Here is an 18,816-nt window from a genome sequence, read left to right as displayed (position 1 = left end):
GGTTTCGTCGTTATGCGGTTGAAACTAAGCTGAAACGGCGTTAAATTTAAACTCACTAACCTTCAAAAGTTTCTTTAACTGATTTATTGTCAGGTCAATACAGAAGCCCTAATATGCTTTTGACGGATCCAGTACAAAAATATTATGCTTTTTCAAATAGTCACATACTATACAACATATGCACACACATCTTATACGAAACAATATACAACATGAGACAAGCTTTTTATAACTTAAGGTACATAGAAAGTCCAACACTTGTCTGCTAGATTGTCAACGTCTATTTGGTACATACATCAGATATATATATATATGAATATATACAATGACAACAAGCAGTAACGTGTGTTCATTTCCACTGTACATGTTTAAAACATCCGACCAAATAATGACTAGTCACTGCTTAATGTCAATGAACTGTAGCGTGTGTTCATTTTTACTGTGAATGTCTAAAGCGCCCGACTAAATAACGACTTGTCAATGTTTAATGTCAAAGAAATGTAGCGTGTGTTCATTTTTACTGTGAATGTCTATAACGTCAGACCAAATAATGACTAGTCACTGTTTAATGTCAAGGAACTGTAGCGTGTGTTCATTTTTACTGTAAATGTCCAAAACGCCCGACCAAATAATGACTTGTCACTGTTTAATGTCAAGGAACTGTAGCGTGTGTTCATTTTTACTGTGAATGTCCAAAACGCCCGACCAAATAATGACTTGTCACTGTTTAATGTCAAAGAAATGTAACGTGTGTTCATTTCTACTGTGAATGTCTATAACGTCAGACCAAATAATGACTAGTCACTGCTTAATGTCAAAGAAATGTAACGTGTGTTCATTTCTACTGTGAATGTCCATAACGTCCGACCAAATAATGACTTGTCACTGCTTAATGTCAAGGAACTGTAGCGTGTGTTCATTTTTACTGTGAATGTCCAAAACGCCCGACCAAATAATGACTTGTCACTGTTTAATGTCAAGGAACTGTAGCGTGTGTTTATTTTAACTGTGAAATCCAAAACGCCCGACCAAATAATAACTTGTCACTGTTTAATGTCAAGGAAATGTAGCGTGTGTTCATTTTTACTGTGAATGTCTAAAACGTCCGACCAAATAATAACTTGTCACTGTTTAATGTCAAGGAAATGTAACGTGTGTTCATTTTTACTGTGAATGTTTATAACGTCCGACCAAATAATGACTAGTCACTGCTTAATGTCAAGGAACTGTAGCGTGTGTTCATTTTTACTGTGAATGTCTATAACGTCAGACCAAATAATGACTTGTCACTGCTTAATGTCAAAGAACTTCATAGTAATCAGTAACAGTACGTTACACGCTAACGCCATAGACGAATGATGAACTAAACCCAAATACATAAAACTTGCATAGTAATAAAAGAGTTTATACGACATGAGTCTTAAATATCATAAGGATCATTATGAGATCACAAATAAACAAATGACAGACATTTATAACATCACAAACAACACTGTAAAATATTCATATTTGTCTACATGTCAATAAAAGACTAAAGGATGTATTCTTGTTAAAATTCTGCTGTGCCAACAATGTTCCTGCTCCTGAAATGAAAAAAAATATACATTGATCATGTCCAATATAAAAGGTCATACTTCACAAAAGTACAACATGTCTTAATTAATTTGATATGCTCGATGTTTGAATCAAGGAAATATAATTACAAGACGTCAAGTTATTCCATACAAATAGTCTCAGGTATGCTTGATGCTAAGTTTTGAGTGAGTGAGTGAGTGATTCAGTTTAATTTTACGTCGCACTCAGCAGTATTCAAGCTATATGGCGGCGGTCTGTAAATAATCGAGTCTGGACCAGACAATCCAGTGATCAACAACATGAAAATCGATCTAAGCAACTGGGATACGATGACATGTGTTAACCAAGTTAGCGAGCCTGACCACCCGATCCCGTTAGTCTCATCTTACGACAAGCATGGGTTACTGAAGATCAATTCTATCCCGGATCTTCACAGGTTAAATGCTAGTGGAAATCACAGAGGAGTAAAGTCGTATCATGCAGAAACCTACAAGCTATAGTTTGAAAACTTAAGGATTGGTATTTTGTTGACGATATTCATTTTGGAAGGCAGACAGAGGTAAGTGAAACCTTTTCTGTTGAATGTTTTCGGCTTTTTTTTCCTCCAGTTCCTTTGCTTCTTCCTCCCTTCTTTCTCTCCTCTCTTTCAACTTTTTATAGCACACAAAAATACCCATGAAGCAAAAGCATAACGCAACGAAGCCCACGACGGCTACGATGATATATCTGTCCGAACATGAAAACGAATCATTATTGGTTAAAGCAACAACATCGTATCTTTTGTGAGTGAGTGAGTGAGTTTACTTTTACGCCGCACTCAGCAATATTCCAGCTATATGGCGGCGGTCTGTAAATAATCGAGTCTGTAAGTCAGCGAGCCTGACCACCCAATCTTGTTATTCGCCTTTTACGACAAGCATGGGTTACTGAAGACCAATTCTAACCCAGATCTTCACGGGTCTTGGTTGTAGTACGTGATCAACAACGTCAAATTTCTCAAGGAAGGTAGCCCAGGGGTTAAGGCGTTCGCTCGTCACCGAGTTCTAGACCCGAGTTCGATTCCCCACATGGATACAATGTGTGAAGCCCATCTCTGGTGTCCCAAGCCGAGATATTGCTGGAATATTGCTAAAAGCGGCGTAAAACCTCACTGACTTCCCACTACAGTAATTATAAATGTCCTGCTCACTCAGCAGGGAATGGGTACCCGATGTGTTAGGTGGCTGTAAAACCCCTAAAGCATTTTGGGTTGTATACCCCCAAGGAAGTTGGAAATGATAATTGGAAAGTATGTGGATCGACTGTTCGGGGAAAAATAAACCGCATTTGGAGTGAGTGAGTATAAATTTAGTTTTACGCCACACTCAGCAATAGTCCAGCTATATGGCGGCGGCGTGTAAAAAGTCCAGTCTGGACCAGACAATCCAGTGATCAACAGCATGAGCATCGATCTGCGTAATTGGGAACCGATGACGTGTATCAACCAAGCCAACGAGCCTGACCACCCGATCCCGTTAGTCGCCTCTTACGACAAGCATGGATTACTGAAGGTTCATTCTAACCCGGACCTTCACGGGTCACTAGCATTTGGATAAGTGCGCTAAATAATGATGATGATAATAACAAATAAGCATGGCCTCTCTCTGCAGCATGCTAACATTTAACTGTGCAGCATAAACATTAGCAAAGTCAAAGTCGAAGAAGTAAAGTCTATTAGTTAAATAGGTATATAAAATGGCGAACACTGACTTACTAATCATAATTACTTCTCTCATACCACACCTCTCTTTATGATCGTTACTATAGTGATAAAAGACAACAACATGGATTTCAAGCACCATCATCCCACCATAGATTTAACACTGATATTGTAAACGTACATCCATGAGTCGTCATCTCCCGATCCGCCACTCCCACTACTACCCGAGCTGTAATAGGTGCGGTACGATCTGGACCGGTAGAACCTGCTTCCTCTCGCTGTAAGAACAATTGGAAGTCCAAAGACATGAATTAAGTTCTTACCAAATATAAATACATTAAAAATAATATTTTAGTTTATTTGGAAATCTACAGAAAACACACACGAAGAGAGAGAGAGAGAGAGAGAGAGAGAGAGAGAGAGAGAGAGAGAGAGAGAGAGAGAGAGAGAGAGAGAGAGAGAGAGAGAGAGAGAGAGGAGGGATAGACATGGAGAGAGTGAGAGAAAGAGGGTGACATGGAGAGAGTCGCGCGCGCACACACACCCACACCCACACCAACCCACCCACCCAACAGCCCAAGTCAACGCTATGGAATTCAACACTTTCTAAAATTATTCTTGGAAATAAAGTCATTCAACTTTTGGAAATATATTTGTTAACTCCAAACATTAGATCCGAAATGACTGTTCACATTTTATCTATAAAGGTGCCTATGATCATTGAATCACGGTAAGTTTTTCACAGGTATGTAAACACTACGTTATTCCATCGCCCGCGGATATATTGACCTTTATTCAATTCAGGTCAGGACAATTCAGGTCATCACCTGGGTCAAACGAGAGGAAAACCAGCGACTAATGAACGCTCAGTTCACATTGAAAACCTTTGTAACATATCTTGTTGCAATACACGCTATAGTATGAGTCATTTCGTTTAAAGTTTCATGTGCGGATGTAGCTATATGACCTCCACCAACCCCCCTGACTATAACAAACAATTAATTCAAGTAATCCCATCAATCCTACTACACAGCCGTTCGGCGGGACGGCGTCACATGTTTCTCGTACCTCTTGTATTAATAGAACCGTGAGTCAGTTCAAACAAGTCGATAATCGAGTGAAGGGACCCTGTAAGATGGTAATTAATTTTACATGTTATAACACAACACTACGAGGGTCTGGTTAGGACTGTAGTTAGGTCTGAATGAAAGTAAGTCGGGGCTCTGTTCTCGTGGCTTCTCGCATAAGCAGGGAGGAGTGTTTCAGCTGGATTAGATCCTATCAAATTACCATCTAATATGTCGGGATACATTGTAAAAGGTCAAATATCAAAGCAAATGCATCCATCTAACCATGTATGCATATATGTTACAGGGACTGTGTGAAACCAGGGATTTCACGTAATACCTGAAAGATTCATTGATTTCGCGAAATCACTGTGACCCCCAGGGATTTCATGTATTCCCTAAAATTTCCAGGGATTTCATGAAATTACTGATTTTATTGGTGTTCCATTACACACATTCCCTGTTAGGATATCAGTGAATGTGTGAAATTAATGTTTGTAGCTTAAAACTTTAATGTTGAGTCTCATTTCATCCCTTAGTTCTTTGGAGTTGAAAACTTTGACAATTTACCGATGACACTTTTGGCTAATTACTTCCTTGAGTCGGGATACCAAGTTAATTTTCTCACGGCTTTACTGTTTAGTCTCATTTCATCCCGTAGGTCTTAGGAGTTGAAAACTTTGACTATTTACTGATGACACTAAGTCAAGCTAAGAGAGGGAAATTACCGGGTTTCGATAATATTCCAGTTGATGTTTTAACAAATGACATCTGTATAGATTATCTTCATAAACTGTTTTCTACATGGTCATGTACCCTCCAACTGGGCCCAGGGGATCATTACCCCTACCCCTAAGTCTGGAGCTGACAAGCTGAGGGACCCAATGTCTTATCGCAGCATCACACTAGTGCATCAGACAGACAGACAGACATATTTATTTGTATATGTGGCCCTGAGGCCAATAGTACATGTGTACAATAATAGCAGTGCATTTATGCGCAACCTGTAAATACGCGAGTTATAGGAACATCAATAAATCCATAAACACCCATTCACAATTTACATTTTTTCTCTCAACATAAGTATGTGGTACAACACAAGGACTAGCTTAAACAACAAGTCAATGTTTTCTGTGCGAAGTAGCATACAGAATTTATGTCTCGACGGTTGGTTATAGAAAAAATAAGGCAAATATGTTTCTCTTATTTCTAAATATTTCGGGCATACAAGTAATACATGGTACTCATCTTCTTGTGATAAATTGCAGAATGGACATTGGATATCTATTGCATTTGAAGTTTTGGCAAATCGCGCCGCTTGGACTTTGAAGTTGTAAGCGTTACATCTAAATTTAGTAAGCGTACGCTTAAGTTGTGGTGATTTAATCTTTGAAAGGTAAATTTCTGTATTAATACAATATTTATATTCTGAATAAAAGTTGACACAGGTTGATGACGTTATTTCATTATACCAGTCCTGTTGATAAATGTCTTTGCATCTCTGCTTGAATAATTTGATGAAATATTGTGTATTACTTACATTTTGGGCGATCCATACATTTCCAAAGCCATGACTAAAAAGAATAGTTCTAACGAATAAAACCCAATTAATATCTCCGGTATCATCTAGTGTTTTAAGCATTTCATAACTACATCTTGAATATCGTGAAATTGGTTGTCTCATCAATCTTAGCCAATATGAAATAACCCGACATCGGGCGTTAATAAACAGTGGAAAACGTCCACATTCAGCTAAAATAACCTTGTTCGCAGTTCTGTAGCCAACACGCAACAAGAACTTACAGAACTTTGAATGTACCTTTTCAATATTCTTGTTTATGTTAATGCCCAATATTTCAGAGCCGTACAACAAAATTGGTTGAATTTTTCCATCAAACAGTTTAAATGATGCATGGATCGGTAATTCTTTATATTTGCATATGAATTTCTTTATGACATGTAGGGCTCGTTCAGCTTGCATAGATAATGTTTCACAGGCTCTGGAGAATATATTTCTACACGAAAATATTATACCTAAATATTTGTAATATGACACCACCTCCAATTTTTGGCCATTAAGGAACCATTTTTCACTTTTAGAGATTTTACCCCCATTTTTAGTGCATCTTATTGTTATGATTAATAAATTAATCAATATTCCTTTTGTAGTTTCAAAAGTTACAGACGTTGTTTTTAGCGCTTTCGTTTATAAATGGAAACAGGACCTTTTACAAGTTGGTAGTTTAACTGGTAGGGGAGGTAATAAGTCACACACGTACTGAACTTTAAAGGTGGATTTTTGCAGTGATTTTTACGTTAATTGTAATATCTCGCCCTATGAGAAAAGCAATAGCTTTGTTTAGATGTGCGGTAGCGCCGCTTAGAATCGAAACTGTAAAGATTTTATTGAAGATGAGTGTCAAGTTTTATTGCATTGCCCTTTGTATGCTGATGAGCGATTGCAACTTTTATCTAAATGTGCATGTCTTTCAGATGTGTTTTTTGAAAATCTGTGTATGTTGAAAAGTTAGTTTTCTTCTAGCTTGTCCAGGTGTATCGTTTTTATCTGCGAAAACCTGCCTTAAAATTCTTAAAAAGCGTACTGCAACGTGTACCCTTATTATTGCATTTTTAATATTCATATATTATACTCTGTATATTGTGGCACAAGTGTCTCTCATAATTCCGTACGGAATGGCTCAACATTTTACTGTGATACAGCATTTGCGAGGTTTTTCAAACATTTTGTTTTTATTATTGAAAATAGACGTTTAAGTTTAAACGGACTAGACCATTCATAGAAATAACTTGGAATATACAGCATCCCGCTGTTGAAGAAGCGCTTTGGGATATGGATTTGGGAAGGAAAAGGTATTTTTCAAACCATATATTTCATGTTTGTCCTCAGCGTCTTCTTTCTACGAATAATGTGACAATGGACAAAGAACTGTTTCTCCACACAACTGTGATTTTCTAGTCGAATTGTGGTGGTCAGGGTTTCCAGAAATGTAACTGTTGTCCTAAGCAGTGTATATCAAATACGTTGTAAATGTTTTAAAGTGCTACTGAAGTGTAATAGCTTGTATGATAACACTCTATCTTGTCCCAACAAATGAATTTTATCAGGGAATACTCGGTACTCGCATTATAAATTTGGTGTTCTCTGTTTCAATAAGGGCTTACGGGGATTTCATGAAATCACTGAGCTAATATTTCAGTAATTTCGTGAAATCCCTGGAAATTTTAGGGAATACATGAAATCCCTGGGTTATCCCTCTTTGTTTACTTGCTAGCAGACGACATTTTCAGTGATCCTCAGTATGGATGATTTAGAGAAGAGGAAGTTGTTTTAGAGTATTATAACAAGGACATCAGATCAGCTAAAGTGATTTCAAGTAGAACAGGCATCCCTTTGTCCACTGAAAAATATTGCAAATGGATATGGCATTGAGCACCAGGGAGGCGCATGTAGGCCCAGAAAATTGACTGTCGGTGACATGAGGCGGCTTGGTATTCTTGTTTCTAAAAACAAACTAAGGAGTTTAGAAAACTTAAGGCTGGATATGATTGATAGAGGAACTGTGGCTGTCTGTAAGGAGACAATTATAACTGAGCTGCATGCAATGGGTTGGCAGAAAAGTCGAGGAATTCCATCACCGATCATGAAACCTGAACAAAAGGAGCAAAGGTTGAACTGGTGCTTACAGCATAGAAATTTTAGCTGGGACAATATGATTTTCTCATATGAAAGTTCTGTGTGGCTGTTTCCTAATACACTAAAATTCTGGACCAAACAAACTGAAAAACCTTTGTATCAGCGTCCAAAGTACAGTCCGAAATTTAACGTGTGGGGTGGCATATCTGTGTTAGGGGCAACGCCCCTCTGTGTGTATTTACAGGGAATATGAACAGTGAGCGGTACACATATATTCTCGAGGGACATTTACTTCCATCTGCTTACGTGTTCTATGGAAATGTTTGGATTTTCCAGCAGGAAAACGACCCAAAACATCGTTCAAAGCATTCACAGGCCTGGTTTCGGACCCAAAATATGACATTATTAGATTGGCCAAGCTATAGCCCTAACCTAAATCTCCCCTAAAAAAAGACGTCACAGATGGTTTCTAATCTGACATACTTGGCTGTTGATATATATTGACGAGAACAGTGTACACTGTAACAGATGTCACGTCTTAAGCTGAATATGATAACCATGAAGTTTAAAAACAGGTCCAAGGTTTCCATTTGACGTGTCCTTTCTCTCTACCTGTACGAGACTTGATGAAGACAGTCAGCCTGATAGACTTGAAAGAAACTCAAGACTTCAGAAAGAGGTTTTCATTGGTCTCCGCGCTCAGTAACTTAGTATCATGATATCAAAACGTACTGTTTAGTTTAGCGCTCTTCTGCAGCAAATGTAGATTAAATTCCATTTAATACAATACAAATTTCACATTTTATTATCATATTTTATCAAAAGCTGAATTTCAAACAAACTCACCCACTCACCCACCCACCCACTCACTCACTCACTCACTCACCAATTTGGCTCCCTGGTTCAATAAATACTAAAAATATGATTGTGGTACCGCTGTCCTACATTTGCATATTATGTTCGTTTATAAATAACAATGTAAACGACCAAAACTGTATACTTAAATTCATTAAATTGACAAATATCTTTCCACATTTATTGGAAATTACTGCAAAAAGCAGACTTGACACATAATCAAATAGAAATATATATCCAGTTTTGCTAAACCTTTTAAACTTACTGCATCTATTTTCTATAAACAGCTTCTTTCAACATTATTGCTTTGTTTTGATACATAGAGAACTAGGTCGAAATTATATTGAGAGACTAAGCGTTAATCTCGTGTACCTTGGCCTGCTATGACTGTTAACGCCTCCCACCAAGCGGTGTTTCTACCCGAGTCTACCCATGTCGTTTGTTCGCCTGACAAACATACGACATATTACTGTATCAAAATCAGATGAAACTTCTTACCTGTAGACACGAGCTGGATGAGTGAGGAACATATTAGGAAGCTGAGCTGTATCCAGTGTTTCATTATGGAGCGACTGCGACAATGTCCGACGTGGTATACTGCGACTATTGATTGTATATAAAGCGATGTATTGCGCAACCGGGTGTTTTGGTGAACAACGCCAGGATCGCCTCACCTAGTTACGACGGCATCCTTGTTGACAAAACGTGTTCTGCATTCATAAACATTCAGCTATACCGCATATCTGATTATGAGACCAACGTCTAGTCAATCATACCAGGGATACTCTACAACAGGGATAGGTCACTCGCTTGCTTCTTCACCATTTGTACTAATTAACGTGTGCCTCGTCATGCTCCAACGCACACGACGACTAGGTTCGTTCTCAGCGCAACTTCGGCTGCGTTTAACAGTACTTCAGCCAGTTTATTTTATCAGTCGGAAACTATCGGCAACTGTCGGAATATATAGAGGCTCCCTGGTTATATAAGCATTGCAAGCATCATATGCCGGAGCGGAAAGAGAACGAGCTACCTTCCTGGTAATATTCCAGAACAACAGGAGAAACCAACCGAGCAATTTCGCAGGTGTCCCACTTTCGTATAGAGTAATACAGACCAAGACACTGGTGGTTTGTCAATAGGTTGAAGGGATTAGGGTCTGTTCAAATATTGACCATAATATGTGATCGGTATCATATTTGCGGACGACACAGTTATCATGTATCATATATAGACTGTGGATTGAGCCGGACTTGGTGATCGAAATACGATTGTGGTCATTCCTGATGCACGACTTTATCATCAGAAAATACATGTACACAAGTCGTATAACATCTGTTATACTGGACAATATCTTAAGTCTGGTGCGTGTTTAAATGACATTTAAATGTGTATATACACAGTATATCATATCAGGGGAAATATACGTGAATCATTATGCAGCTTTGTTGGAAGTAGTTCCATGTGTTGCCAATTGATTTAGCTACACGCGTGTGCGCTCAGACGGACCCTAGTCCCAAACAGTCGCTACTTGGATTGTCGATGAATAACACTTACAATCATCAACAACAACAGGTATATTAATTATGATATAATAACACCAATGATAGCGATAACTTGTTGAAAAGACTATTTATTGTATTGTCTTGGAAATTTGAAGAGGATGATTTATAGTAAACAGACACTTTTTTACTGTAAAGTTAGAAATCAGAGCGTTATTAAAAACTAGCAATTTGAAATTAGAGATTTCTTATTTCAAATTGTATATTTCTAATAACGCTTTTTAAATTGAACTTTACAGTAAAAATATGTCTGTAAATTTTAAATTAACTTCTTGGAATTTCCCAGACATTTAAAAATCCAAAATGAATATATTGCTTGAATAGGCAATTGAAAAAATATGTTTACATCTGTTACCTATTTTAACTTATATGATATTTGCTTTCACTGTTACAAGAATTTTGATATTATTTTTGCCATTAAGTCGTAACATATAAAATGTATTGCCAAGTAGTCATTCATACGTGCTAATTATATATGTAGCACTACGGATATATCGATGTATATTACATGTTCCTCATATGACGCTCGTCCCGCACTAGGGATATATCGATATGTATTACATGTTCTCATATAACACTCGTCCCGCACTACGGATATATCGATATGTATTACATGTTCCCCATATAACGCTCGTCCCGCACTACGGATAACTCGATATGTATTACATGTTCTCATATGACGCTCGTCCCGCACTACGGATATATCGATATGTATTACATGTTCTCATATGACACTCGTCCCGCACTACGGATATATCGATATGTATTACATGTTCTCATATGACACTCGTCCCGCACTACGGATATATCGATATGTATTACATGTTCTCATATGACACTCGTCCCGCACTACGGATATATCGATATGTATTACATGTTCCCGATACAACACTCGTCCCGCACTACGGATATATTGATATGTTTTACATGTTCCTCATATAACACTCGTCTCGCACTACCGATATATCGATATGTATTACATGTTCCTCATATGACACTCGTCCCGCACTACGGATATATCGATATGTATTACATGTTCCTTATATAACACTCGTCCCGCACTACGGATATATCGATATGTATTACATGTTCTCATATAACGCTCGTCCCGCACTACGGATAATTCGATATGTATTACATGTTCTCATATGACACTCGTCCCGCACTACGGATATATCGATATGTATTACATGTTTTGAGAGTGCATCACCATTTGCACTTCCCTATGAGTGAGTGAGGGAGTTAGTTTTACGCCGCACTCAGCAATATTCCAGCTATATGGCGGCTTCCCTTTGACCATACTTGTTTGTACACTTATCGCTCTTGAAAGATGATTGGGGTATGACGTGAAATTTGCATCCCAAAAATAAAAAAATAAAAAATAAATAAATATAAAAAAAATAAAAAAATATATAAATAAATAATAAAAGAAAAAAAATAAAGAATAAAAAAAATAAAAAAAAAAACTATACAAGAAAAAAACCAAACAAAACAGCTATAAACAAACGATTGTCTGATGCATGAATGTCAAATTTAATGGTCCACAGTGATTTATCGACCTTCTTGAAAACCGTCAAAATCAAGAATGACACCCCATGCACGTGTATGGGGATGCGCGTGCATCCCATGTGTTGTATTCAGGGGTGATCGTGAGTGAGTGAGTTTTGGTTTACGCTGCATTTAGCAATATTCCAGCAATATCACGGCGGTGGACACCAGAAATGGGCTTCACACAATGTACCCATGTTGGGAATCAAACCCGGATCTTCGGCGTGACGGGCGAACGCTTTAACCACTAGGCTACCCCACCGCCCCTGTGTTTAGGGGTTGTGATAAAGGGAAATGGTGGTGCGTTCATAAGATGTCTGTCTTTGAAAAGTTTGTTCACGCTTATATACTTCCTATATCCACATTGAAAGTTCAGGTTCCCCTACCTTTTTAAGAGTATATTTAGATGTTTTTATAATCATACACAATAATTAAGCTATGAACACTTCTTCACGTTGTTCACACTGATTCCGACATCTAAGGGCAATTGCATCGTGCTTTGAAAAAGTATATACATGGACCTGTTTCACAAATATTTACAAGCGATATATGTTACAATAATTAAAATAATGAACATATTTTTCTTTATTATTATCCCATTGAGACCCGACCGGGTCTGTAAATAATCAAGTGAAGACCAGACAATCCAGTGATCAAGAGCATCGATCGATCTCCGCAACTGGGATATGATGACGTGTCAACCAAGTCCGCGAGCCTGACCACCCGTTTCCGAAAGTCGCCTCTTAACGACAAGCATGGGTTACTGAAGTTGACTGAGTTCAGTGTCTATACATCTAACATGGCTACCTGAGGTGAAATAGGATGGAAGTGCTGGTTGACAAAATCTTTAGGATATAGATAACAGGAGGAATTTACAGTTAAAAATGAAACTGCAAAAGGCAAAACCAGATCTGTATTAAAGTATAGTCAACGGGACAAACGGAAGAGGGTTGGATTGGTTTTATAGTTGTAGGGTGACGTGGGCCAATAAGAGGCCTATATGCACCCAACACATTGACTTGATAACGGAAGAGGGAAATATATCAAAAGTTATCTCCCTTGCACCAGGTCTTAGAGGTGATAGTAGCTTTTACGAACACTTCTACTTCAATATGTTCTACATGGATAAAGCAAATGAGTTTAGTTTTACGCCGCTTTTAGCAATATCACCAGAAATATCCACCAGAAATTGGCTTCACACATTGGACCCATGTGGGGGAATCGAACCCGTGCCTTCGGCGTGACGGGCGAACGCTTTAACCACTTGGCTACCCTACCAAGGATACAGCAAAAATGTGCTATTGATGATCAGCTGTCTGTGAAAGTACATAGTGCCTGACACCCGATCCCGTTAGTCGTCTCTTACGTCAAGCATGGATGGCTTCTGTCCAAGAGCGTTCGTTTCGGGGGTAGTTCAGGATGGTTGGCCGACAGATAGACAAAGGTCAGATGTTGAAGTGATACCGATGCAATTTTTATTGTGGTTGGGCAAATGGTGATCTAAATTGTACAGGTAGATGGTAAACACGTGATTAACGCACCCCGGGACCAACGTGGGCCAATCGTCCCGGTGCGGAGACCAGCTCGGTCACTTACACACACACATGCAGAAGTAGGACGGCGATTTTTCATCGTCGTCAAAGTCGTCGGTGATTATAGTCTGTTTGCAGTGAAAACGTACCGATGAACTTCACTTTCAACAAAAATGTAAATCAAAAGAAGTGAAATTAAGATTGCGAATCCTCATAACTTTACCTTGCCATTTGAACATTTAAAATTCAGAATATTTTTTCAACTTAAGATAAAAGTTGTTTGATAAACGATCATAGTTTCAAATCGCTATTACTGGTTTGTATTACAAAGGGGTAAGCGCAGTAGTTGAAACAGTGAAACAAATGCACGTGCGGTACGTGATGAGCGTAAACTTAGACCAACTCTCTTGTTCTCGGTGTTTCATTTAATGTGCATACCCCCGTGTGAGTTCATATCAACTTTATGATTTCTATCATGTACGTGAAAACGGGGTGCGAAAGGAAATAGTGCAATTAACGTTACTGAGGGGCGGGCTATCCTAGTATGTTAAAGCGTTCACTCGTTGCATCGAAGACCCGGTTTCGATTCCCTATATATCTACAATGTGTGAAGTAGAACAGGCACTTGTCCAGAATCTGAAGTGACGCTATGAATATTCATGATAAATGTCTTCTAAAAGCTGAGTCTACTGTGTGATTTGGACTAAATCATGAGCCTGACTGTGCTTATGATCGGTTGTATAAAGTGATGATACAATTTTTTCACTAAAAGGTGAATGTTTGACTATGAACGTATATAGGTTCAGGCTCATAACGCCGACCTTTCGGTCAGTCAGTGATTGTCAAGACAAACTAAGTGAGTTCATATCAACTTTATGATTTTTATCATGTACGTGAAAACGGGGTGAGTTTATATCACCTATTTCGTTAGGTAGTTCTGAATTTAGTATAACCCAGAAAGTTAATCCATTAAAACAACATGCACAGTCAGACCCCCAACATCAAAGGATTTTTACTGTAATAACAATGTCTACTTCCCGGTAAGACACCGACCTTTCGACCAAACTTCACGGTTGAGTAGAAAACTTGGAGAGACTTGTTTCATTTTGCCAATTAATGAAGGATTACGAGGACAATGAAGAAGGATCAACGAGTTGTTAGAAGAGGATAATCCGGATTATGCGGATGAGAGCACACCTTATGAGAAGACGACAACAGTTTATATGTTATCAGTTTATTTCCATACTTGAAGCACTCATCAACAAACTCAGTCGACAGATTTTTACGTTTTTTTACAATGATTCACATAAGTAAATACGTGACATTTTTAATAAATACACCGCATGTCTGATGCGTATTCATGATACATATATACACATTATTTCACAGAGATTGATTGATTTTAACCCAAATGCAACAGGTGGAATGCTGAATCAGCAAACTGTCTCACGGACAGTGTTCCTTGTCTGAGCTGGTGACGGATGTGATCCAGTCGTCGCTCCAAGCCCCTGTATTTCTTCTTCTTGGACGGACGCTTCTGGCCAGCAGCGTACTGGACCAGCTTGTTCTTCGTGTTGGTCTGTTCTCGCGAGATGTTTGGGTGAGCCTTGCCGACGTATCTCTTCAGACGTGAATGTCACCCTTCCACTTGGTTGTGCGTTCTTGGCCCGTCTGAGTGTGTCAACCAAGCCAGCGAGCCTGACCACCCGATCCCGTGAGTCGCCTCTTACAACAATCATGGGGTGCTTCAGATCAATTCTAACCCGGATCTTCACGGATAATCTGTTCATCTGTGCCAATGGCGTACAACCTGGTGCTGCCGTGCACACCCCAATTTTGTGGTAAGCAGTGAGGTTTGCACCCGTCATCACGTAAAGGGGCGTGACAGCCAAAGTGGCACAACGGCAGTTGCCTACATATAATTTGTTTAAAATTACAAAAAGGGGGAAACAACTCTAAACTTAATTTGGATTTAAATGATACACAAGTTTACGAAATGCCTTACTTTGGGGAATCTCAGTGCTCCTGCAAAGTTGAAACCTGTAGAATGTATTTTAGAATAAAAAACTATCCTTAAACCAGCTTGGGAATCCATTGCTGTTACTTGTCATATCAAGACAAAATCGTATTGAGTGAACCAGAAGCGGCAAACCATGTCACGTGACAAGATATTCTGACAGAAGATGCGAGCTGGTGTGTAATGGTAGATGCTGAAATTCACTCCTGTTATATAAATACAAATCTGTGCCGCAGTAGATTTGATTAGAAGCGATGTGCATTGTATCGAAATGACATTCTTTAGCAGGGGAGGATCCAGGGTGGGAGGGGCGGGGAGTGGGTGGGGGTCGTGAGTGTGGCGAAAAGAATTTTCCCTGAGGAGCATTTCCCCCTAACCTTTGGACGTCATGATATATGTCTCCAAATTGCTGGATCCGTCCTTGTCAAGGTGTCGTTAGTTTTAGGAGGCATGTTTTGCTAAGGTTCCAGTCCAATCTCACCGATTTCTCAGTATTGGTCCGAAAGTCGAGGATTTACATTGTTTAAGTTGCCAAAGATTCGGGCGACTTGGAATATTGACGTCTCCATCTATCGGGCAGACTATTTGCCATGTTTTCTGTTTATCGAGATACATCTTGAAGGTTTGTATAAGCATAAGATCGGCCATATTGCATTAGTGATAGTTTGTCTCACAGTCCCTGAACCATATTATTTTCCCTACTGCCTAGCCCTCCCTGCAATGCTAAAGCCTTAAATGAAGCAAGTCTAGATTTCCTCAGGTTCTGAATCTCTGGTCTCCCTGGGGCTCCTTTTCAATTTAAATGGGGTTGCTTGTTACTATCAAAATTATATATATATTCAGGGACGAAACGTTAGTCTACGTTAGGTATTCTCTATAATGCGATATTGACACAGTTCACTATTTGTTACGAGGGAGGAGTGCAGAGAAAGGATGGAGACGGCACAGCACAGGTTAATGAATCAATAACTTTGTCGGCACTTGTGCACGTGCTTCTCTAAAACCTGTCCCTTTCTCTGCACTCCTCCCTCGTAACAAATCGTGAACTGTGTCAAAATTTTAATGATAGTTTGTTAAACAACTTTTTTAATTTTAGGACATAAATTCTGCAAAAAAAATCACAGAGTTGGTCTGATGTTTTGATTATGATCAGCGTTTCATTAAGTATTATATGTTTATTAGTTTTCGAGTTAGATTGCAATTCATCGGTCCGCTTTTGAGCCAAGCCGACTATAGTTCAGATTCAATGCCACGGTATTGTAAATGCACGCAGACACAGACACACACACGCACACACTACAAAACACAAGGGAACTAATGATTTGAATAATACTTCTTCATCTATATGTATACACGCTCAACACAACGTTCTGTCTGACGTCGATAACACGTTAACGACTGCCTAATGGACAATGTGAAACCCGATCTGTCTCAGAATTCCCAGAACCATTCCCCCTTTGGCTCAGCTCTGCCTGCAACACACATGCTCCTCGACTGTCTCAGTCCTAGTCTGTCTCACAGTCCCTGAACCACATTATTTTCCCCACTGCCAAGCCTTCTCTGCAGTGCTAAAGCCCTAAATAAAGCAAGTCTAGGTTTCCTCAGGTTCAGAATCTCTGGTCTCCCTAGGGCTCCTTTTCAATATAAATGGGCTTGTTTGTTACTATCAAAATTATATATATTCAGAGACTAAGCCTTAGTCTATCTCAGTCCCTGAACCACATTATTTTCCCCACTGACTCGCCCTCTCTGCTAAAGCCCTATATGAGGCAAGTCTCAATCTCTGGTCTCCCTGGGGCTCCTGTTCAATATAATAGGTTTGTTTGTTACTATCACAATTGTATCTTGTCAGAGACTAAGTATTAGTCTAACATGCTCCATGCGAGGCAAGTCTAGGTTTTCCATCTGGTTCTAAATCTCCGATCTCAGCGATGCCCTCAATATGAATTTGTTTCTCCCAACAGTGATATATTTTCAGCAGAGACCATATTATATTAGAATAATGATAATCTATTACATGGTTTCAGATACAAAGCGGTAGCCTGGATGAAACATTAATGTCCTATACATGTATATGCATGCACTTCATAACACCAGAGACCATATAATAGATTATATGGTCTCTGATAACACTGCAGGACCGCCACCTGGTAGAGCGTCCGCCCGGACTTGTTGGTCCCTGCCTGGCGCTCGGCATTAATGGGTACAACAAGGACTGGTCGGCTCGGAGTCAGTATAATGTGTCTGAGTGGGGTATTCATGCTTCACTGCGGCATGGTATCTCAGTGGGCTAGCACTATAAAACCAGCTTAAGTGTGGGCTAGTACAAGCAGCCGCACATACACATACACACGCATGCACGTCGTCATATGAGCGAAATATTCTCAAGCACGACGTTAAACCCAATTTCACCTCACCTCACCTCATAACACTGCACCTTGCTCAAGGTTGTCATTTTTCCAAAGGTCACAGACCGATGCTTATTTATATAATATTTATTATATGGTCCCTGATTTTACAGACTTGCACAGTAACCGACCAATGTTGCGTACCATTGCCCGATTTGTTACTCCACATAAAAGAAAATAAAAGAAATGCGAAAAACATTTAAAATCACCAATAAATCCTAACACCTGTGAAGGTCCGGGTTAGAATTGATCTTTAGTAACCCATGCTTGTCGTCAGAAGTGATAAACGGGGTCGGGTGGTCAGACTCGCTGACTTGGTTGACACAATCATGTCATCGTATCCCAATTGCTTAGACCGATGCTCATGCTGATCACTGGATTTTCTGGTCCAGACTCGATTATGTGCTGACCGTCGCCATATATAGCTGGAATGTTGCTGAGTGCGACGTAAAACTAAACTCACTCACTCACTCACTCAAAAAACCCATAACAAGCAAAAAAAAAAAAAAAAAAAAAATTATAGCAATCGTATAAATGAAGCCAAACAGTGTTAAAACTGGGCGTTTCACGACATGCTAGAAAGTGACCAAGGCTGTCTGACATTCTACACAAGTGATAAACATCGGACAAGTCGATACCAGTCGATAACATTAGACACTTGTTAATGGCGGTTGCCACTTTAGTCTTGATATACTATCCAATGAAGGGGGCACGTGTAAATCATAAGTGACATGACACAGATGCCACAAAGAATAGGCCCTTTGAAAACTTCTCCTATTGCCTGTTGATAATGTTACAAGTTAAAACATCAGTTGCCCTTGCCATTTTGTATTCCCGCGAACTCTTTAATGGACCAGTTTGAAGAATGTCAGGAATTCCCCGACCACTGTTCAACCCC

At 39.2% G+C, this 18,816-nt stretch overlaps 1 protein-coding gene across 1 annotated transcript; it reads right to left on the bottom strand.

The window, feature by feature from the left end:
- Nucleotides 1–439: 439 nt before the first annotated feature.
- LOC124266175 lies at nt 440–9,680 on the bottom strand. Its single transcript, XM_046700977.1, has 4 exons — nt 9,350–9,680; nt 3,456–3,552; nt 2,146–2,301; nt 440–1,583 (listed from the first exon to the last, which is right to left on the bottom strand). Exons 1-4 carry the CDS (start codon nt 9,411–9,413, stop codon nt 1,550–1,552), a joined length of 351 nt encoding a protein of 116 aa, XP_046556933.1. The 5' UTR covers nt 9,414–9,680; the 3' UTR covers nt 440–1,549.
- Between the last annotated feature and the right edge of the window lie 9,136 nt (nt 9,681–18,816).

Source organism: Haliotis rubra, unplaced genomic scaffold, assembly GCF_003918875.1.
Source record: "Haliotis rubra isolate DU_JTF1 unplaced genomic scaffold, ASM391887v1 Scf1236, whole genome shotgun sequence".
Lineage (NCBI taxonomy): Eukaryota > Metazoa > Mollusca > Gastropoda > Lepetellida > Haliotidae > Haliotis > Haliotis rubra.
This window is presented reverse-complemented; position numbering and strand designations above follow the sequence as displayed.

Bases quoted from the DNA above. Each gene is read 5' to 3' on its own strand.
- LOC124266175 (XM_046700977.1), bottom strand. From the start codon at position 9,413: ATGAAACACTGGATACAGCTCAGCTTCCTAATATGTTCCTCACTCATC. The intron at 3,553-9,349 runs GTAAGAAGTTTC...TTGTTCTTACAG, and splicing joins CATCCAGCTCGTGTCTACAG to CGAGAGGAAGCAGGTTCTAC. The intron at 1,584-2,145 runs GTTTCACTTACC...TTTTCATTTCAG, and splicing joins GAAAACATTCAACAGAAAAG to GAGCAGGAACATTGTTGGCA.